At 39.5% G+C, this 22,649-nt stretch overlaps 1 protein-coding gene across 1 annotated transcript; it reads left to right on the plus strand.

Annotated features, from left to right (window-relative positions):
- The first annotated feature begins 6,495 nt into the window (after positions 1 to 6,495).
- LOC113448559 (olfactory receptor 6M1-like) lies at positions 6,496 to 7,461 on the plus strand. Its single transcript, XM_026719265.1, has one exon. The coding sequence runs from the start codon at positions 6,496 to 6,498 to the stop codon at positions 7,459 to 7,461; it is 966 nt and encodes a 321-aa protein (XP_026575050.1).
- Positions 7,462 to 22,649: the final 15,188 nt, after the last annotated feature.

Below are 22,649 nucleotides of genomic sequence, written 5' to 3' on the forward strand. Positions count from 1 at the left end.
ACTGAAAAAAGTGGCTTATGACTGTTTTCACACTTATAGCTGTTGCAGCATTCTATGACCATATGGTCAACATTTGGAAGCTTGGTAACTCCCAATTTCACATCAGCATTACATAAGAATCACACAGTGTCTTTTCAGTATTAGTATAGGAAGTATTCTCTCTGGCTGTTTTCTTTCCTGTGGCTTCTTGTCCAACCATGCCAAAGAAGCTGAGGAAGAGAACCAAGATTTAAAGCTAGATAGCTTATCACTACTGAACCCAAAATACACAAAATATTTTTCATGCCTAAGGCTGGACTAGAGCTCATGTCTTTTTAGACTCTTAATCACATCAAATTGGCTCCACATTTTGAATTTTTGTTTGGGAAAGTAAATTCTAGAATGTTAATGCAGCCAGCAAACTTGAATGGATAATGAAAAAGATTCTGGGGAAATTGGGGGCAAAACATTTGAAGATTTATCACGGAAAAGGTAATTTACTTCAGTTATTGAAATTGGTAGGAAAAAACTGTTTCAAAGAAACCTTATGACCAAGTCTGGGCAATACTCCATACTAGCAGTGAAAATCTTATATTTAAATTTATATCTTAGGTTGCTGCTAACAGTGTAGAATGAAAGCAATTAATCTCAATACTGATTTATAGCTAATAAAAATTAAGAAATAAGTTAAAGTAACAACACAATACTTTCAATCTGTTGTCTACTTTCAAATAAGAAACATATCTAACTAAGCAAATTACAGGTGATAATTTCTGCTTCACACGTGGTCTCACTGTAAAGAAGAGTGAGCTTGCCTCAAAAGTGATCGATTTAGATGCCCATCCTATGCATATAACCTTGGGTGGCTTACCCACGATAGTAAAATGATTTAAATTCTAACATTATTGAGATTACAATAATGATTCAGCATATATAAATTTTCAAAAGGATTTTAATTCCAAATCCATACATCAATCAATCATATTGCAAGATATGTTAAATATTCAAGTTTTATTAATCTATGTCAATTCTGTTCAAAGGTAGATTTTTGTGTATTTTTATTTCTCTTCACATTATTTTTGTAACTTCAAATATTTTGTTCAGTCATTCCCAATAGACAGTTATTTCTCTTACTCCATCAGGAATTAATTTATATAACCCAACTTCATTACTATTTTAGCTGAAAAGTTTGTTCATTAAAATGTATTACTTTATTGAGTTTTTATTCCTGGTTTGAAAATTCTCTACGGACTGCAGTGAAAGAATACATTGCTTGGTCAAGCAATTGTCAGAAAATACACACAATATTTCAAACCAGCAAGGAAATTTGAAAGAACCTAAGTCAACCTCCCTGATGAAAATAACCAATTATATGTTTTGTTAATGTTTGAAAAGGACACACTCAGATATGTATTGAATGTCATTATGATCATGAGACATGATATAATATAAAGTAAATATTTAATCAATTTAGTAAAGAAGTAGAATTCATAGCCTTCTGATAGGAAAATAAAATACATCCCAATTTCAGTCCTTAGCAACTCCTGTCCATGGGGAATATCCCAGTGATATTATTGTCAGTTATTGTTAATTATTCAAAACAATACTAAACTGGATTAGACTTTAATTTAACTCAGTTTAGGATAATTTTACATATTTAAGTGAAAAACAAAACAGGTCCAACTTTTTTATTATGAAAACATTGTCAAAGAGCTATTTTCAAAGAAAAAATATTATCTAATAGTGTTCATCTAAAGGGATTCAGGACATGATTAATGCTCTAATTCTACACTGGTATATAAACATTGTATCTACTATTTATAGTATTATTAATAGCTTCTTCCTACACATGGTCAGTATTAGCCTTTAGAAATACATTATGGAATTTAAGATAAAATTCAGCCAATAATAAAATGTTTCCTTGTCCTTAAGATTTGCCAGTAAATATCAGAGCATTCTGATAAAATGTTGTTTTTTTAAAAAATAAAATGAAGTATCTAGTAAACATGGTCCTTATGATTTAAGTAAAAGTACTAATGTATAAAGAGGAAAATGAATTCACTCCTTAATTACATGTGGGAGACAATAGGTGGGATACCCAATCTGGCAAATTCTCAATAGGAAATAAATTACAAATACAACCAAATCAGGAAGTGCACATTTCTTTGAGTGAATGAAGGAATAGATTATGGCTTTGGGAAAAGTGATATAGAATCCAGCTCAACAATAGCTAAATTCAATAAGTAAAATTCTTGGCCAAATGCAAGTCATAGTTGCAAATAATAGCAAATATAATAAAGTATAACATTTGTTATTCCCATTCCTTGGAAAATAAGTAAAGCCATAATTCAGTAACTATGTTTTGCATTTCTTGAATATTCTCCATAGGAGAAAATAAAAACACATAAACATATGAAATGCCTCCTTTGTGCCATTTAATTTAAACAAGTGAATTATTTTCATATGCATTTTGATTGAAAAATGCTTTTTACACTTTTCAGAAATGATCAGTATTACTGGTAGTTCCCATTCATTTTACCTTCAAAATAAAACATTTATGTAGTAGATTGTTCTGTATCTATGATGTACTCATTAAAGTTTTGCATTAAGAGATTGGATCATCTCAGCCATGCTTGCTTTTGGTTAGGTTTGTCAGTCGGAATGTTGACAGGTTTCAAAGGGAATTGGAAGAAATACCTGATGATTTGCTGCACAGATCTGTGGAAGTCCTGGCTAAGGAAGGAGCCAGAGCTTTGGACAAGATGGTACCCATGAGGCCTGTTTTGGCCCACTGCTCCTATTAATCCAAGTGGTTCATAGAGGAGCTAAGGGATTAAGATACACCTAGAGCATTGCTAGAGATAAAAAAGGAATTAATCTGATCAACCATGGGCTAGAACTGCTATTAAGGCCCACCTCCTGGTGGTAGATGCCGTAAAGCATCAATATTTCTAATATCCACAGAATGACATTCAACAGGCCTGTTCAGGGTTAATGGAGCTACATTTTTAGGACCACACAAAGGGATTTTCTATGCATGCAGAAGACATAATTGTCTGGATCTGTTTCTAGTTGGATGCCAAGCATGGTGCAAGTTTTGTGGAGGTGGTTGGGAACATCTGAAAACAGTTGATTCTGTTGGATCTGTGGATGTGGACAGAGTCCTCCAGAAGATAATTGTAACAAACTGTGTCCTTCCCAACTGCTCAAGGTCACCCAGGAAGTATCATGTGGATAGATACTTGATGGAGGGAGTTTTCTGATACCTTTTAAAGAGGCACTAGTGTTTCCCCTCAAGGAGCCATCACCATTCTAGACAATTTTTATCTAGTCTTTCACCTTTTTTAAAGGTTTGGTGTTAAGGGTGGTATCAATTCAATTCCAGATAGATGACATGGATTATCTGGCTCTTTTTTAGTCAGATCTCAGGCCCAGATATAAGAAACAGCGTTGGTTTCACTTTTAGATGAATGGCAGAAGTGGAATAGAGGAAGTATATTCTTCTTGCTCTCCTTGACCTTTCAGCAGCTTTCAATACTATTAACCAGAATATCCTTTTGGGCTGATTTAGGGAGTTGTGGTTTGGTGCTGTAATTTTGTGCTGGTTCACCTCCTATGTCCAAAGTCAGTCTCAATTGGTATTGGAAAGAAATGAAGAGTCCAGTTCACAGCCTCTGCTTTGTGGGATGTTGCAAGGCTTGGTGCTATCCTCTTCCATCTTCAGGTACATGAAACTGCTGGGTGAGATAATCCATAACCATGGATTGAGATATTCCCAGTATGCTGATGATACTCATCTATATATCTCCATTCTGGATTGAATGATGCTGTGAACTTTCTTTTGCAGTGCATAGAGATTGTGGAGGGCCTGGATGGGGAACAAGAGATACATCTGTTGGTTGTGAATGGCAGCCCCCTCTATATCTTGGAGTTTATTATCTTTGTTCCTGGATGGGTTGCACTACCCCAAATAGACCTAATGTGTAATCCAGGACTCCTCCTAAACTCATGGCTTCTACTCAAAGTGTAAGTGACAATTTTGGCTAGGAGGGCCTTTGTGTAACTTTATATTGTGTAACACTTATACTTTTCTTCAATCATTCATACTCCGGTGATCTCCTTCTGAACTATTGTAATGGACTCTACATGAGGCTATTCTTGAAAAATATCTAGAAGTATCCAGAATCTCGAGCTGGTATAAGGTCACACAAGCAATCTTGTTTGCTCCAAAAATGGTCCATCTCAGCCACAGAAGCTGCATTGGATGCTAGTTTGCATATGGATCCAGTTGAAAGTGTTGGTTTTGACCTTTAAAGCCCTACATAGCATAGGGTCAGGATACTTGCAGAACCATCAATTTCATTAGATCACCCAACATGTCCCTCCTAGTGAAGCAGGGAGGGTATATTTGTTGACTCTCAGAATTTTCACTGGTGGGGTCAGGAAGAGAGCATTTTTTGCTGTTGCTTCACCCTTTGAAAAAGGTAAAGCTGGTACTCACTTTCCTGGCCTTGCAGAAATGCCTGAAGACTTGTCTTTGTAAACTCACTTGGGGTTAGCACCTTGAAGGCCTTCCTTCCATCTCTTTTTAAACTTTTAATTTAATTTTTATTTTAATTGCCTCATAATACAGTATAATACTGTATGTATATGCAGTTTTTATGGTTTTTATACCTAATTTGGAAGCCTCCCAGAGTTGCTCTGTGAATGTGATGGACATTTTTAGTTTTTACATTTGAAATATATAAAAAAAAAATCATCCCTTCAAAGATTAAAATTAACCCAACATCCTATCTGGATAATTTGAAATTGACAGGCATGTCTCTAAATCCTTCAGGTGTATCCCCAAAGTAATTTATTTTTTAACTATAGAGTTCATTATTATATTGATAAACAAAATGGAACTCATGAGCTTAGTTGTCCCTGAAGGTCTTCACTCAGAACAAATTTCATTTTTTCCCTCAATATCAATAGCAATTAATCACTTCTCAGATTTAACAGAGGTATTGATGTTAAATGTATTACAGTACTGTGGGAAGCCAATTTTATTTAGCCTTGAGAAACAAATTTTCCAGTACAGTACAAATGCCTGGATCTCCAAAATTTCTACTTAAATCCCCAAGTGATTAGTTTAGTTTAAATGAAATATAGTTGAGAATTATTTAAGTTGTCAGTGATGCTCTTCTGCAGATCTTTTGTAATAGTTAATAATTACATGCCAAACAGCTAGTATTTTCTTTTTTTCTGTATGTTTTCTGTATGTTATGTATACATTGTTAATGCATTCAGCATTCTTAATACATTCAGGAAATTGATTTTATAAAAAATTCAGAATATGATTTGAAAAAGGAAGTCATGCAAGAAAAATGAATTGCAGAAAAGCTTTTTATTTATTTTTTCTTATTTTAATAGTCTGATTAAGCTTGCTCTATTCAGAAAGAGATATGGATAGAGATGCTAAATAGTACAACTAAGTGATATGCAACTATCTCTTGTATGCATGTTATTATACAATTCCAAATCATTTTTATTGCATGTTTCCCATTCAACCACTTATAAAGAATTTTGTAGATGCTGAATGAAAAATTCAAAATTTCAAGGAAATTCCAGAGTCTGAAGGTAAGTAGTGATATTAATGATCAACAGCATTCTATTTGGATGATACTTTTGGGGGTGAAGTTGTATGAAATGTATTTCATTCAGACAATCATTTCTTAGATATGCCTTATACTCATGACAATGCCTACTAAATGCCTACATATTCATGAGGTTTTTTTCAGAAGTTTCAGTGGGTGATTTGTTCAAAACTCAAGTGCTTAACTCTTCCAGCCCTCCAGTACACCAAATTCCTCCAGTCCTCCAGGCTCCATCTGTACCAAAATCCTCTCTACTGAAGAAAGATCTCCACCAGAAAGAGATTGTTCCCTTGTCTATCTTTTATCTACTTACACTAGTCTCTTCTTCTCATAGAGGAGATAACAAAGTAGAAGCTGGAAAATATTCTATTTTCCTTTCTTCTATTCACACCATAATTTGCCAGTAGTGTGCTAATTTTTTTCTTGAACAACAAATAAATAAATACAGCAAGCTAACAAGAACTGGTACATGGATCTATCTAATACATTCAACCTTCGGACCAGCATCTTATTATTTTTTGTTTAACCGGGTAGATGTTAAGAGATTAAACTTGTATATTTTCTTTTGCAAACCAGAAAAAAAAATCTGTTGGTTGATTTAGAAGAAAAACAAATAAAAATTAGACTCTGGTAGGAGTGTGTGTGAAAATTGGGTATGTATTTGAAATATAATATATAGATAGATTAGATGTAGTCTATAAAATATCCTCTCAGATGGTTTGGAAAATAGATCCAATCAACAAATTCTTCATTGGTTTGGGATATATTATTTCATAATTTCTCCTAATTTGTTTTTATTCTTTTGTGTTATGCTCAGAATTCATAGAAGCAATATTATTTTGTGTATTTTTGCTTGTTTGTTTTACAGTTGTCTGACCCAATGATCCTGAAGAGCAGAGAAAATATCTCGGGGAATGCTGTCACAGAATTTCTTTTACTTGGCTTTTCTCATCTCCAGAAAATGCAGCTACCTCTGTTCTGCATTGTCCTGATCATGTATGTGTTAGCATTAATGGGTAATGCTCTGGTTGTCCTCATGATCCGTCTAGACTCCCGCCTCCACACCCCTATGTACTACTTCCTCAGCCATCTTTCCTGGTTGGAAATTATCATCACCACCACTGTCACACCAAAGATGCTCAGCATTCTCATTTCAGAGAAGTCCATTTCCTTCTTTGCATGTGCCTTTCAAGTCACATTATACTTTCTTGCAGGAACCACAGAAGTCCTCCTACTGGGAGCAATGTCGGTGGACCGCTACCTAGCTATTTGTAACCCATTACGCTACACAGCCATTATGAGTAACCAAGTGTGTTCACTAATGGTGGTTTTCTGCTGGTTCATTAGTTTTGTTTGCATTGTAGTTGGGATAGTTTTCAAGTCAAATCTACCTTACTGTGGACCCAATATTATCGATCATTTCTTCTGTGACACAGGACCCTTGACAATGTTGATCTGTGCAGATACCCACCTCGTTCAAGCTTTAGAATTTGCCTCATCTTGTTTTACATTGCTTTCCTCTGTTGCCATCACTACCATCTCTTATGTCTGCATTATTGTCACAGTTATAAGGATGCCTTCTGCCCAAGGTAGGAATAAAGCATTTAGCACTTGCAGTTCACATATCACTGTGGCCTCAATCTACTATGGTAGCTCCATATTTATCTATGTCAGGCCATCTGGAAGCTCATCTATGGATTTCAACAAGTTAGCCACAATGCTCAACACAGTAGTAACACCCTTGCTCAATCCAATTATCTATAGCTTTAGAAATAAAGCAGTCAAAGAAGTTTTGAAAGATAGAGTGAAACAGCTTGGTTTTACCATTGCAAAGACAGTAGATTAAAATACAACATTTCCTCTTGAACTTTCCATGCTACTTGGATGTATCTGAGCTTAATTTAGCTACTTTTTTTCTCTCCAAATGAATTATAATTTAAAGCTTTCTGAAAAGCCACTAAGGGGTTTAATTTCTCTGTAACCACTTTCTGAGCAGATCCTAGCATTACAATATCAGAAACCTTTTTTATGACAGAATATACAAATTCCTTCTCTTCTGATAGCATTAATGATATTAGCTAGTCTGGGTAATGAAATGTCTGCAAGAAAACAACCAAGCTCAGAGAGCACCAAGAATCTCTCATTTCAACCCTGAGCTACAAATATTCTCCATTATTGGTATCTACCTTTTCTAATATGACCATGTAATGTTTCCCAAGTCTTATTAACAATATAATCTAAACAATCCAGATAATTCTAGTTAAATAATTTGCTACATAGAGGTAAGGAAGGAATGTGGGAAAAATCTTACTAATGCCATTTAAAAGTCAATTATACTAATTTTCTTTGGCTTGATAGAACCCCATTCTTTTCTTTTCATATACTTTCACTTTGTACATGAGATGGGCAGTGTAAAAATTTAGTAAATAAATAAAATCTTAAAGGGAAAAAGTGATTAATTAAAACTACACTGAAATGTATTGCCATACAATGTTAATAGTAATAACTGAGCTCTTTAAAACAAGACAGCAATAGATCTATTGCAGAGTATACTCATTTTTCAAGAAAGATGGATATGTGGATGATCATTTTATGGAGTCTATTTTGGAATTCCTCTGAGAGTTTTATATGCTTTCGTAAGTTTCTGACTGCAAAAATATATCCATTATTATTTTATCACAAGCATGTTCTTTACTTTCTCCCAAATATTCTTTTCCTAGTTGTATTTTCTTCTTACTTGTAATAGAAACAAATAGTCTCCCTCTCTCAAGGAGGAGTAGATGTGAGATGAGGTCACAAACATGTTTTCTTCAGATACTCTGTCATTTGTAATCACTTTGGAGAGTTAATTGAGAACTATATCATTATCTCAAGTGATGGAAATGTTGTTTCTTGTTTATGTTTGTATGAAGTTTCAGTGAACAGTTTCATAATCAGAACCAGAACAGATATATTCTGACATATGTTAAAACTCGGCATGAGAGATGCTGGGCAAGGAAAGCCACCAACATTTTATTTCATTTTTGTATTTGTTCCATGGATAGGAAGCAGGAAAATGGAAAATTGTTGAAGATGGATTGGTATAGGAAAACTAACATTAGGTATAATGAGTTAGAATAGGTTATTAAATATTATTTTCAAGGAAACAGATTCATTTTTATATTTGCAATGATTTTTTTGCTATGTCTGCTGATGTTGTGGCTGGTATTTTTGCCCCAAACTGAATGTAAGATGCACCCCATTCTTTGCAACAGGATTGATGCCCTCCAAATCCCACATGAATTTACCAGCAAGGTAACTTTTTCGTTGGAGGGATCTCTTCTCAGTTTGTCTCCTTTTTCAAGGCTCTGTCTTTCCAGGTACACGCCAGATCAATGTTTATAGAAGATCCTATGTAAGGAAATTCTTATTTCATTGTGAGGTCCAGGAGAACTTATCATAATTCCTAAGAAGATAAAGCAAATTTTCCTTATTTGAGCATTTCAATAAGATCATGTTAAATACATAGTGACAACTTTTCAAAATATCATTTACTCAATTCTGCATATTTCCTTTCTTTTGTGAGAATTACACTCTATTAATTTGTCTACCAGATCATATTGTTTTCAATATTTGTCAAGCTTCCTTAAATCCCAATTACTGTTCTGTATCATATGAGGCACTTCCTTCAATTTTGCTTCTTTATTTGGATGCAAATTGGTTCTTATTTACTGCAGTTTCACCTTAATGACTATTGTATCTCTAAGAGCTTGGATTTCTCAAAATAAATGAAGATGTTTCATGTTCTCTCTTTCTCATATTTCTTCAGTTTCCATCCCTTTTGCTCTATTACTTCTTGTTTCAAAGAAATATGAGATGATTATGTTGATCAATAGCTCTTAAAAGTTAAACATAAAGGGTATTATAAAGCTGTACAAGTCAGCAGAGTGGGTTGCTCTAAGTGTCAGATGTGGGCCATGAAGACCCATATTCAGGTTCTGAAGAGCTTTTCTTAATATAATGTTTGTCATTGGGTTGTTATAGTACTAGAAGAATATGAAAGGAAGAAAAATGAAAAAGAACTCTTGGGTGTAGTCAGTAACTGATCTCCCCCCTTGATTTATGGTTTTCATTCTGATCCTAGCCTTTCTCTCTGCTAGGGGGTCCTCAAACCTCCTCCTCGATGCAGTCATGAAGACATTGAGATTCCGCAGTTGGGGGGAGTTGTCATTATACAAAGTCACCATCCAGTCTGCCGCTATCCCCTCCAGGGCCCTGGTAACACATTTCACTTTGGCTGCTTCAGAGGTGAATTCCCTCTCATATTCCTCCATATAGCTCCCGACTTGTGCCAGGAAGAAACCCAAATCCTTGGGATTTCCCCCAAACTTCACGTCTAACGGAGGCAGGTTGAGGGCTGTGCGTCTTCCAGGGATCACACCTCCCACTGGGGGCCCCGGGGCGGCAGCCGGCTGCTGTGCTGGCGTAGGCTGTGTTAGGGGGGTGGGGGCAGCCTGACTTCCCCTGGCTGAACTCGCTCCCTCTTCCCCCTCATACCTTGGAGCTATGCGAGGCTTCTCAAAGGCATCCTTGAGGAGTTGTCTGGATTGAACTAGCTTGCATTCCATCTCTTTCTTTTCTTGCCACAGCTGCTCCCTCACACGTCTTCAGGTTACAGTGATCCCAGGAGGGGGGAAGGTTTCAGGATCCCTCCATCCAACACCCAACGACCATCTGGGCCTCTCAGCTGGGACTTTTTCCAGAGTAAGGTCGGCTAGCAGGTCGGCGGTTGGCACCTCCGGTAGCAGCATTGACTGTCCCCCCACAGCTCCCTGGTCGTCTTCATCACTAGCTGGAGATGACATGATGTGAAACCCCCTCAGAAGAAAAGTTGATATTTTCTCTGGGTGGGCTGATGAGGAGATTCAGAATAATGTCAGTCTGTGCTCCATTCAAAATCCAAGAAAGAAATACTCAGACTCCAATGGTTAGAGCAAAGGTTTTCTTTTACTTAATTTCAAAGTGGAAGCTACAGAGAAGATTCTGAATCTAAAGAATTTGGCGTGCAGATCACATATACGAAGGGATGGAATTGTTCCCATCCCCCAAAGTCCAAAGGACTCTTCCAATTAAAAGTTCTGCATATGATCATGTGGGCATCTTCAGGTGGTGATGAGGCCTCTGTCCGTTGACCTTGGCATATTTTGATAAAACTTCGCAGCTGCGCAGAGGATAGAAAAACTAGGCAAGGAAATAGAAACTTAAAAACAGGCATTCGTACTCCCACTCCTCCTTCTCCTTTACAGTATAGGAATGTAATACCTCCAGCTTTCTTCCCTTCCAATTCCCCCCTCCCCCCGTTGCTAATGACAGCTGAAAGATGGAGCAGTAAGAAAGATGCAAAGTAAGGAAGATGCAAAGTAAGAAAGAAACAAGGCAGCACATAAGATGTAGAAGGAATCATCTTGAAGGCTGACAAAACCATTCTGGCACAGCAGTAGGCTAGCACCAAATTTAAAAGAGAAATGGCTGTGAAAGTCTGACTCACAGACGAACACTATACAGAAGCCTGATGATAGCAGATGAGATTCTGCCAAAACATTGCTACAACTTTAAAAGCACAACTATAATGAAGTGGGAAAATACCCGAACAAAGCTGAATACCATACATATAAATACATACATACATACATACATTTTCTTAAGTTTTTGCGAGTGCTTACATATATATATATATATATATATGTTTTCTTAAGTTTTTGCGGGTATTTATATGTATGGTATTCAGCTTTGTTCGGGGATTTTCCCACGTCATATTTTCCATTATTTTGTGGAAACTTTGGACTGCTGGTAATGTGTTTGAACCCGTATGTGGATGGAAAATGAGAGAAATCTTGGCCAGAAAACTGTGGTCCATTGTCTAACATCAACTCCTCTGGAATCCCATACCGGACAAAGATTGACTTCAGATGGACAATGACATCAGTTGACTTAATGTTCAATAGCAATGTAACCTCGGCATATCTGGAGAAATAGTCTATCACAACTAAGTATGTTTTCTTTCCAAGTATAAACATGTCAGTCCCTAACTTTTGCCATGGTCTTTCAGGGCACTCAGATGTCATGAGTGGCTCTTTAGGATTCTGACACTTTTGAATACATGTCCTGCATTTGAGCACCATTTCACTGACCTGCTGACTGAGTCCTGGCCACCACACAGACTGATGAGCACATTCTTTGCATTTTACCACCCCTGGTGTCCTTCATGCAGCCTCTCCAACAACTCATTCCTCAGAGTGGATGGGATCACAAGCCTAGTGTCTTTCAGTAGTAATCCATCTTGTACAGTGAGTGTAGCTCCTTCTGGCCAGTATCATCTCAGTGCAGGTTCTTGTTTTGCATGCACTAGCCATCCATCTGCACATAATTTCATGACTCAAGAGCAAATCCTATCAGCTTGCAACTGCTCTTTTATGATTTCCATATATGTGTGGCTAACAGGCAAGGTGTCTACTACACAATTGTCAGTCTGTGCTCCATTCAAAATCCAAGAAAGAAATACTCAGACTCCAATGATTAGAGCAAAGTTTTTTCCTTTACTGAAATTCAAAGTGGAAGCTACAGATAGAATTCTGAATCTAACGAATTTGGCGCGCAGATCACATATACAAAGCGATGGAATTGTTCCCACCCCCCAAAGTCCAAAAGACTCTTCCAATTAAAAGTTCTGAATATAATCATGTGGGCATCTTCAGGTGGTGATGAGGCCTCTGTCCATTGACCTTGACATATTTTGATAAAACTTCACAGCTGCGCAAAGGAAAGAAAAGGCTAGGCAAGGAAATAGAAACTTAAAAACAGGAATTCATACTCCCCCCCCTTCTCCTTTACAATTCCGCCTCCCCCTGTTACTAATGACAGCCGAAAGATAGAGAGCAGTGAGAAAGATGCATAGCCATAGAAAAGATGTAGAAGATATCTTGAAGGCTGACATTCGGACCCCCTAGAAAAAGGACATTTGTCCCTGTAAGAGAGAATAACACAAAATACATGTTAACAGTTGCATACTTTTCTATGGTTTATCAGGATACTTTATACGAAAGTCTTTGACCAGTTCAGGTGCCCTAATATCTTTCTCATTTACCCACTCGGCCTGGGATGAAGGAAAATGTTTCCAAGCTACAAGATATTGGAAACGACCTCTCCATTTCCGAGAGTCTAAAATCTCTTTAATTTCGAAATGTTGTTCACCCTCAATCAGCAATGGTATGGTGGGATCAGTCTGGGTCGGTCTCAGTGTAGAAGTATGCTCCAGTTTCAACAAACTAACATGGAAAACCGGACGAATTCGACGAAGAGTTTTTGGCAGTGTCAATTGAACTGTCACAGGGTTCACAGTCCGTTCAATTGGGAAAGGACCCACATACATAGGGCCCAATTTCTTCAACTTTTGGGTGGTCTGTAAATATTTGGTCGAGAGAAAAACTTTGTCGCCCACTTGATAAGACTTCTGGGGATCTTGGAGCAAGGTATGAAATGTGCCTGTTTGGAGAACAAATCAGTTACCACCCAGATAACTGTGTGTCCAGTGCTCTCGGGTAGGTCTACTATAAAATCCATGGAAATTTCCTTCCAAGAAGCAGTTGGCCTAGCTACATTCTGTAACAGACCTGGTGGCTTACCAGGAGGTCTTTTGGCTGAGGCACAAACTGGACAGCTAGCTACATAAGTCTCAATGTCCTTTTTCAATGAAGGCCACTAGAATTGTCGCTTAACCAGGTGTAAGGTCTTCATGAAACCAAAGTGACCAGCCGCCTTGGAATCATGGGTCTGTTGTAACACTTGGCTTCTCAATGTCTCTGGTATGTACAATTTCACTCCCACCCAGGCCAAGCCATCTCTAACGGTGCAGTTATTCGCATTCACCCGAAACCACTCATCTGTTTTCAACGCTTCCTTGAATCACTCCGCCAATTCATTGGACAGTTCCACTTCTTGCTTCTTTTTTTGTGCTCTGGTGACCACCGGGGCAGCCAGCTGAGTGGTTGATACGATCGGTCTTATCACTTCTTGACAAACACTGTTATATTGAGGCATTCTAGACAAAGCATCTGCCATAAAAATTTTTCCTCCCGGGATGTACTTCAAGGAGAAATTGAATCATTTGAAATACTGGGCCCACCTAACTTGCTTAGGAGATAATCTTCAAGGTGTCTTTAGGGCCTCCAAATTCTTATGGCCAGTCCATACCTCAAATGGGTGTTTTGCTCCTTCCAAGAAATGTCTCCAGGTTAGTAGAGCCCAATGAACTGCAAAAGCTTCCTTTTCCCAGACGGCCCATTTCCTCTCAGTCTCAGTCAACTTACAGGAGGTGTATACACAAGGCTGTACTTTTCCCTTCTCATTTAGTTGAAGTAGGACCCCCAACAGCCACATCACTCGCATCAGCTTGGATCACAAAAGGGGAATCCATGTCCGGTGCTTCAGTACAAATTCTGCAGCGAACAGTCGCTTTAGCTTTTCAAAGGCCACTTGGCATTCCATGGACCACTCCAATGGTTGGCTGGGCTTTGGTCTCATCCCCCCTTTTGTCTTTAAGAGATTGGTGATAGGCATTGCTATTTTAGCGAAGGACAGGATGAATTGCCAGTAAAAGTTGGCAAAACCTAAGAAGCTTTGAAGCTGCTTTCAGGTCCTCGGTGGGGCCCAGTCCAATACAGCTCGCACCTTCTCTGGGTCAATTTCGATGCCCTCATGCGAAATGCGATATTCCTAGATAGTCAATTTTCTCTTGATGGAATTCACATTTGGACAGTTTAGCATACGATTTGGCAGCTCGCAGTTTGTGTAGCACTGAGCGTACCAGTTTCACATGTTCATCTCTAGTCTCTGTGTAGATAAGGATGTCATCAAGGTAAACCAAAAACCCCTTGTATAAATGTTCGTGGAGCACCTGATTGATCATTTGCATGAAAACGGCTGGTGCCCCCTGTAGGCCAAAAGGGAGAACATTGAACTGGAAACAACCCATCGGGCAGTTAAACGCAGTTTTCCACTCATCTCCTTCTTTAATTCGGATTCAGTAATACGTCTCTCTCAGGTCCAACTTCATGAAAATCTTCCCTTTGGCCAGGTGAGTTAACATGTCCTTCATCAGAGGAAGGGGTTAAACGTTTTCCACAGAAATTGCGTTTAAATTTCGGTAGTCCACTACCAAGTGTTTGGAGCCATCTTTCTTTTCACGGTACAACACTGGGGCCACCACCCAAGGTCTAGCGAGTTGGATGAAACCACGTTTCAAATTTTTATCGATAAATGATCTCAACTCCTCCAATTCCCGTAGCGTCATCGAATATAGTTTTGGCTTCGGGAGCGTCATCCCAGGTAGAATTTCAATGTTACAATTGGTTGACCGATGAGGGGGGAGCTCATCAGAAGCCTTTTCGCTAAACACCTCCCTTAAGTCCCAATATTCTTTCAGGATCTTCTCCTCTCCCTCCAAGCTCTCGGCACCCGTGGAGGCTGACTCAACCGGGTTCTGAAGCTTCGAATGGGATCGCTCCTCCCCTTCCGGTCGCTGATTGGTACGAATCCATAACCACCCTTTCCTCCAATTCACATGGGGATTCCACTTGTGGAGACAGGGCAGTCCTAATATTAATGGTCCATCCCAGGGGCCACAATAAAGCACAGAATCTCGCTATGGTTTCCCGTGGTCATCTCTAGGGGTTTTGTTATGAAACATGCAGGGCAACCTCCCAACACTAATCCATCCAGTTGGCAAAAGGATTTGGGCATTTCTAAAGTTCTCAGTCTGATGTCCATCTCTTTAACTACTTTCATGCTGATTATGCACCTCGTGCACCCAGAGTCTAGTAAGGCTAATGTCTCTCCTTCCATACCTGAAGTGAGCACCCTTAATTTTATTGGGATGGTCATGGGGCTCTTAGTAGGACTTACTGGGATGTCATCTTCCGAGTCAGCTTCACTCTCTTCAGGGAAGGTTGGAGGTCCCAGCTCCTCTCCTGCTGGAGGGGCGACCTCTACAACCTCCGTCTTTAACATGTTTTCGCGAGGATTGGCTGGGGGGTTTTCAGGCTTTCTCCCTACCCTCTGCGCTCCCTTTGGATCCAGCTTGACCCTGCAATCCGCAATCTGGTGGCCCTCCTTCCTGCATCGAAAACAGGCCGTGGGTTTGGGTCTTGTCATCACCTCTCCTTTCCGAGGCTTTGGAGCCTCTCGGAGGTGCGGGGGGGGGGTTGCTCCACGCAGAGCCTACTCTGTGTCTGCTTCGGGTCAGATCTATCTCCACTTCTTCTGCTAGCAACCACGGTTGCAGATCATATGGATCCCTTCTGGAGATACACATGTGGTATATATCTTCATTTAAGCCATCTTTGTAGGCTTCTATCAGGGCCCCCTGGGACCAGCCTTGGATGTGGCATGCCAGCTGTCTGAACTCTTGGGTGTAGTCAGCAACTGACCTCCCCCCTTGATTTATCGTTTTCATTCTGATCCTAGCCTTCCTCTCCACTAGCGGGTCCTCAAATCTTCTCTTCAATGCAGTCATGAAAACATTGAGATTCCGCAGTTGGGGAGAGTTATCATTATACAAAGTCACCATCCACTCTGCCGCTATTCCCTCCAGGGCCCTGGTAACACATCTCACCTTGGCTGTTTCAGAAGTGAATTCTCCCTCATATTCTTCCATATAGCTCCAAACTTGTGACAGGAAGAAACCCAAATCCTTGGGATTTTCCCCAAATTTCACTTCCAATGGAGGCAGGTTGAGGGCTCCACGTCTATCAGGGATCACACCTCCCGCTGGGGGTCCAGGAGCTGCAGCCGGTTGCTGTGCTGGTATAGGCTGAGCTAGGGGGGTGGGGGCTTCCCAGCTGCCCCTGGCTGAAACTGCTCCCCCTTCCCCCTCATACTTTGGAGCGATGCGAGGCTTCTCGAAAGCATCATTGAGGAGCTGTCTGGCTTGATCCAGCATGCATTCCCTCTCTTCCCTTTCTTGCCACAGCTGCTCTCTTGCATATCTTTGGGTTATGGTGATTCCACGAGGGGGAAGGTATTCAGGATCCCTCCATCCAACGACCATCTGGGCCTCTCAGCTGGAACTTCTTCCAGGGTAAGGTCAGCTAACAGATCGGCGGCTGGCACCTCCGGTAATAGCATCGACTGGCCCCCCAAAGCTCCCTGGTCATCTTCATCACTAGCTGGAGATGACATGATGTGGAACCCCCTTGGAAGAAAAGATGATATTTTCTCCGGGTGGGCTGATGGTGAGATTCAGAATAATGTCAGTCTGTGCTCCATTCAAAATCCAAGAAAGAAATACTCAGACTCCAATGATTAGAGCAAAGTTTTTTCCTTTACTGAAATTCAAAGTGGAAGCTACAGGTAGAATTCTGAATCTAACGAATTTGGCACGGAGATCACATATACAAAGCAATGGAATTGTTCCCACCCCCCAAAGCCCAAAAGACTCTTCCAATTAAAAGTTCTGAATATGATCATGTGGGCATCTTCAGGTGGTGATGAGGCCTCTGTCCGTTGACCTTGACATATTTTGATAAAACTATGCAGCTGCGCAAAGAAAAGAAAAAGCTAGGCAAGGAAACAGGAAACTTAAAAACAGGCATTCATACTCCCACTCCTCCTTCTCCTTTACAGCACAGGAATGTAACACCTCCAGCTTTCTTCCCCTCCAATTCCCCCTCCTCCGGTTACTAATGACAGCCGAAAGATAGAGAGCAGTGAGAAAAATGCATAGCCATAGAAAAGATGTAGAAGTTATCTTGAAGGCTGACAACAGTCCACATATATGTTAGTGCTTTCCATCAGCTCCAGTTCTGCTTTGGACATGTGAGAGTCCATAGGCGAACGTGACAATGTGTCTGCTGTCCAAAGTGACTTTCTGGGCACATGCACAATGTAGTAAGAGTAACGCATGAGCCTCATCCTGAATTGCTGAATTCTCAAGGGTAGAAGATCTAGTGCTTGGTCTTCAAACAAATGGACAAGTGGTTTGTGGTCAGTCTCCAGGCAGAATTGCTTTCCTAGGAGGAAATCCTGAAATCTTTCACATGCTCAGGTTAGAGACAGGCCTTTTTTTTCCACCTGTGCATAGAGTTGGTCAGTTGGAGTGAGTGAACGCGACACATAAGCCACAGGCTTCCATTTATCTCCCCCCTCTTTTTTAAAAAAAACAAAAAACAAATTTTATTGATTTTCAAAGACAATACACAAACAAACAAAACATAAAACATAAAAACATAAAACATCTTTTCTGAAAGCTGCTTGATCCCAGGTTACATCTCTTCGTACAGACACAAATTCAAATTCATGTTCATTTTATATACCATTCCATATCTTATTACCATTTTCCATTTTCTATATAGCTTCTCGCCTCTTTTAACTTTCTTAGTTTTATTTTATTTATCTCATCTCAGTTCAGATCATAATACTTATTATTCTTTGTCTGTTCTGTTTCCAGCTATCTATTTCTCTTTTCTCTCTAAACAAAACTTCTCCTGTACACAGATTGGAGTGTGACGCCTTTAACTCTTTCCCCTAAATTTATAATACTTAATATACTACCTGACTTCCATTGGGATTCTGTTTAGTACATTCTAAAATTACACATTATATTTTATAAAAAGAAAAAATTTATAAGTATATAATATAATTAAAACAACTATCAATGCCAATACAAATCTAATCATTAATCTTAATATTCATTTATATCTTAAACATTTACATGTTACTTTTCAATTGAATATCATACTTTTATGGGAACACTTATACTTCCCATAGTTATTCCCCCCCCCCCACATCACATATTTTAAATCATTGTATCATTAAAAAGTTCCCATTTCCTCCTACTTCAATTCTCTCATTTATTTCTTTGCCTTCTTTTTATTCACAAAAATTTCACTGTTACACTAAATATTTTATGCCATTTTTTTAATCACGTGTTATTTCCAATTTTCTAACATTATTTCTAAGTTCAAATATAAGAATACAATCTTATGTACCTTTGCAGAATCCCTTTTTCAATTAAATTTACCCATTATCTCTAAATGAATCTTGTTTCTTTACATCTTGCTCCCTGCCATTAAGGCTTCTCATCCCTTCCTTCCTCCTTGCTTGTTCTTCTCCCTGCCCTTTTTACCCCCTTGTCTCTCCACCTACCTTTTCTTCTTCTGCTTTCCCCCTTTCTGTTGTTTTCTAACATTATATCCACTTTTCACCTTATTTTTCTCTTTTTTGGTTGTTTTTTCAAGTCTTAAAGTCCCCTTTTTCTTTTCCTCTTTCTCCCTTTCTTCTCCAAATAAAGTTACTTGTTCATCAAAGATGGCTTCTTCTTTGTCCCAATCATCTTGTTGCGCAGTCAGTTTCTCATAAGTGCAAATCGCCATTTCTAAAAATTGAAAAAGAGTGCCAAGAGAGTATTTCCCTTCTTGTTCTTCTTCTTTGTATTTTTTGTATTTAATTTCCAATTCATCCACAAGTGATACCATTGTAGAAAGAAAAAGTTTTTCCAAAACAACCACCCAAGTGTTTTTAGTCAAGGATAATTCCCAAAAGTCCCAAAGTCACCAAACAATCCAAATAAGCTGTTTCTTTTAGCACTTTCTTCTTTCTTCACTTTCTCTTTCTGGGGTTACTGTTTAGTTACAAAGTTCCAGTTAAAATGTATCTTTTAGAAGTCTTGTTAGTATTTAATAGTTCTTTGAGATTCTAAGCAATCTCCTCCTTATTTCCAAATCCTGCTCCAATTCTTTTCCTCTCCCTTCCCACTTACAGAAAAAAAGATTTTTTTAAAAAAATATTCAGAAATCCTTATCCCTTTAGCATTTAGTTACCTATTAGTGCCAATGCGGCTTTTTCCGATTTCTCTTGCATTTCTATTCGTTGTCATGTTAGGAAGGAGAGTGAAAAAAAAAGAAACATTTTCCCTTTTAACTTCCATTCGCCGCTTGTAAATCTCTGGAAACGATGTATCTTTTGCAAATTTTAAGTTCCAGGGTACTTTCATTGTTGCTTTGTCCCAGTCAGCAAAAAAACTTTCACTTCTTCTCAAGTCCTCCTGCACTTTCTTTTTCTGGCTGAGCGCTTCTATGTGGCAGCCATTTCTGACCGCCACTCAGCTGCCTTTGGAAAAGAGGGTTTAGCCGGCTAGAGAAGAGAGGTGCGATATCTCTCAACCCTGCCAGATCCCTGCTATCTTCGCCACCTTCTACGGAGATGGCTAGCCCTCAAGCCGGGTGGCTCAGGGCACTCCGGCAGCGAGCACAGGCAGAAACTGTGCACAATCATGGATTCCTGCCTGCCCTGAAGCGCTGCAGACCGGAACTCCATTTATCACCCCCCTCTTGAAGAAGAACAGCACCCAAGCCATATGACGATGCATCCACTGACACTTTCGTCACTTTGTTAGGATCATACATGGCCAGCACCACAGGGGAAGACAAAGCATCTTTCAATGGCTTAAATGCCCTGACCTGTTCCACATCCCAAACCCAACAGTTTTTCTTAGAAAGGAGATCATGAAGTGGCTTGTCTTTTTCTACCAACTGAGGGATGAACTTCCCCAGCTGGTTTACCATGCCAAGAAAACTCCTGTTTGTTCACACTAGAGGGCTCCTTAATAGCTCTGATAGCCTCTGCTTTCCTTGGGTCAGGTCGTATCCCTGCATCAGAGATGATGTGACCCCAAAAGACCACCTCACTCCTGGGGAGTTCACACTTATTCATGTTCAGAGTGATTCCTGCCTTTTCCAGGTTTTTTAGCACTGCATGGAGTTGATTATCATGTTCTTCTTGGTCCCATCCCCACACCAGTAAATCATCAATGTGGCAAACTATACCTTCCAGCCCCTGTGTAACTTCCGCCATCATACATTGGAAATGTTCAAGCGTTGAGGCAATACCAAATGGAAGACGGCTAAAGTGGAACCGCCCGAAGGGTGTAATGAATGTGGTATACTTTGCTGAATCCTCAGTGAGGGGTATCTGCCAAAAACCCATGTTGCTGTCTAATTTACTGAACATTTTAGCACCAGCCAATATTCCAAGACTGTTCTACTGATGGTAAAATGTATTTTTCACGGCACACATACTTGTTCAAGCCAGTCAGGTCCACACACAAACGCACCTTTTTGCTGTCCTTCTTGGGCACCACTACCATGCCTGCGCACCAGTCCGTAGGCTCTTTCACACAAATGATTACTCCCAAGTTTTCCATGCACTGAAGCTCATCTTTGACTTTCCCCATCAATGGTAGGGGAATCCTCCTTGGGGTTTTCAAAGAGAAAGGCAAAGCATCGGGTTTGAGCTTAATACAATAAGGTTGTCGAACCTCCCCTAGGCTGCTACATAACTTAGGGTAGCTTGACTTCAGGTTTTCCATGTCAATAGTGTCCACATGAACCAACAGACCAAGAGCTACAATAGCTGGCTGTCCCAGCAAAGGCATACTCAGGTTTTTGACCAGATACACCTTCTCTGTAATTTGTTTTGCTCCTTTCATTAGCTGTAGTTTGGCAAACCCCATCACTTCCAGTGGAATTCTCCCTGGACCCAGAAAAGGTCTCTCTGCTTTTTGCAGCACCGGCACCTGTGTGTTGTGAAAAATGCTGGTGAAAATTCTTCTGTGAAACAACAGTGACATCCAGTGTCCAACTTGAACGTGATGTCTTTATCCATCATTCTGATTTCCACAGTCCATGAATCAGCATGTGACGTCACAGAGCCGAGAAAGAAGCTTCTCTCCTCTTCCTCAATGCCATGCACAGCCTTGCTTGCAAAACATACATGCTGATAGTGACCCTTTTTCCCACATGTATGGCATTTAGCATCCTTAGCAGGACATTCCTGTCTAGGGTGAAGCATGCCACCGCATTTGTGATTCTGGGGGTCTTTAGTGTTTTTGTTCTGCCTGCTTTGAGGCTTTGCTCCATCATTTTTTGATCTGCTGAATTTTTGCTTTTCTTTCTGATGCCTGCCTTTAAAGTCTGTCCAAAGAGTTCACATCCTTTAGGTTTACAGCACTAGCATCACTTTTCAATGTGGTTTGCTGTTTTTTAATCTCCTCTGATTGTCTTGCCATATTAATAGCTTTATCCAGGTCTAAGTCTTTTTCCATTTGCATGCATTCTGATAGCTGTGTATCGACCAAGCCTCCTACAATCCTGTCTCTGATGAGCTCATCATGTAGTGCTCCATAGTTAGTGTTCTGCTAATGCATACAGCGCTGTGACAAATGCATCACTGTCTCATTTGCTTCTTGTTTGTGCACATTAAATCTTGCACGTTCATACATAATGTTCTTTTTTTACTACAAAGAATGACTGAAAGCTGTCTCTTACTTTAGTATACTGACGCTGATCAGCTTCACTGAGTTTCAGGCCATGCAGAACATAATCTGCTTCATCTCCCATACAGTAAATCAAAGTGTTCACCTGATTTTCTTCGGAGCTTATTTTGAGATTGCTTGCTTGCCTAAATCTCTCGAATCACTGTATCCATTTTGTCCACTCATTTGGTTTGGAAAAATCAAAGGGCTCTGGTGGTTGGATGTTAAAAGTAGCGCTGGGTGTGCTAGCCATTCTGCTAACTCCTTCCTCATTCTGCTCATCCCCACTGCTGTCATTTTCCTCTTTTGGATAGACGTCATTGTTCAGTTACCATGTTACAGAACTTCTGACACCATGTCGTATTTTGTAATAATACTTCTAACACGTGAGTTCTCTGCACACAAAACTGCTTTATATTTTTCTTAACTCCTCCCTTCCGGTTCCTTCATACAGTGTCACCTCAAAATATGTCCCTCACTACTCTCTGTCTAACATTGGTTCCTCTTCACAGATAAACATCAACAGGTTCCATTTACCCTACACCACAGTTAGCAGCTTGCAAATATTCTAGCTTTTCTTACATGAAATCTGCCTATATCTTTACATCTGTAGTTCTGGTTTTAAGATTGTGATCATATAAAGTAAATAATTCAAAATTAAAATTTTATTGATAAAATGCTGTCTCGTC

The sequence above is a fragment of the Pseudonaja textilis genome, chromosome Z (genome assembly GCF_049901715.1).
Source record: "Pseudonaja textilis isolate UNSWEBS1 chromosome Z, rPseTex1.2, whole genome shotgun sequence".
Taxonomy (NCBI): domain Eukaryota; kingdom Metazoa; phylum Chordata; class Lepidosauria; order Squamata; family Elapidae; genus Pseudonaja; species Pseudonaja textilis.

Excerpts from the sequence above, each read along its gene's own strand:
- LOC113448559 (XM_026719265.1), top strand. The coding sequence starts at position 6,496 with ATGATCCTGAAGAGCAGAGAAAATATCTCGGGGAATGCTGTCACAGAA.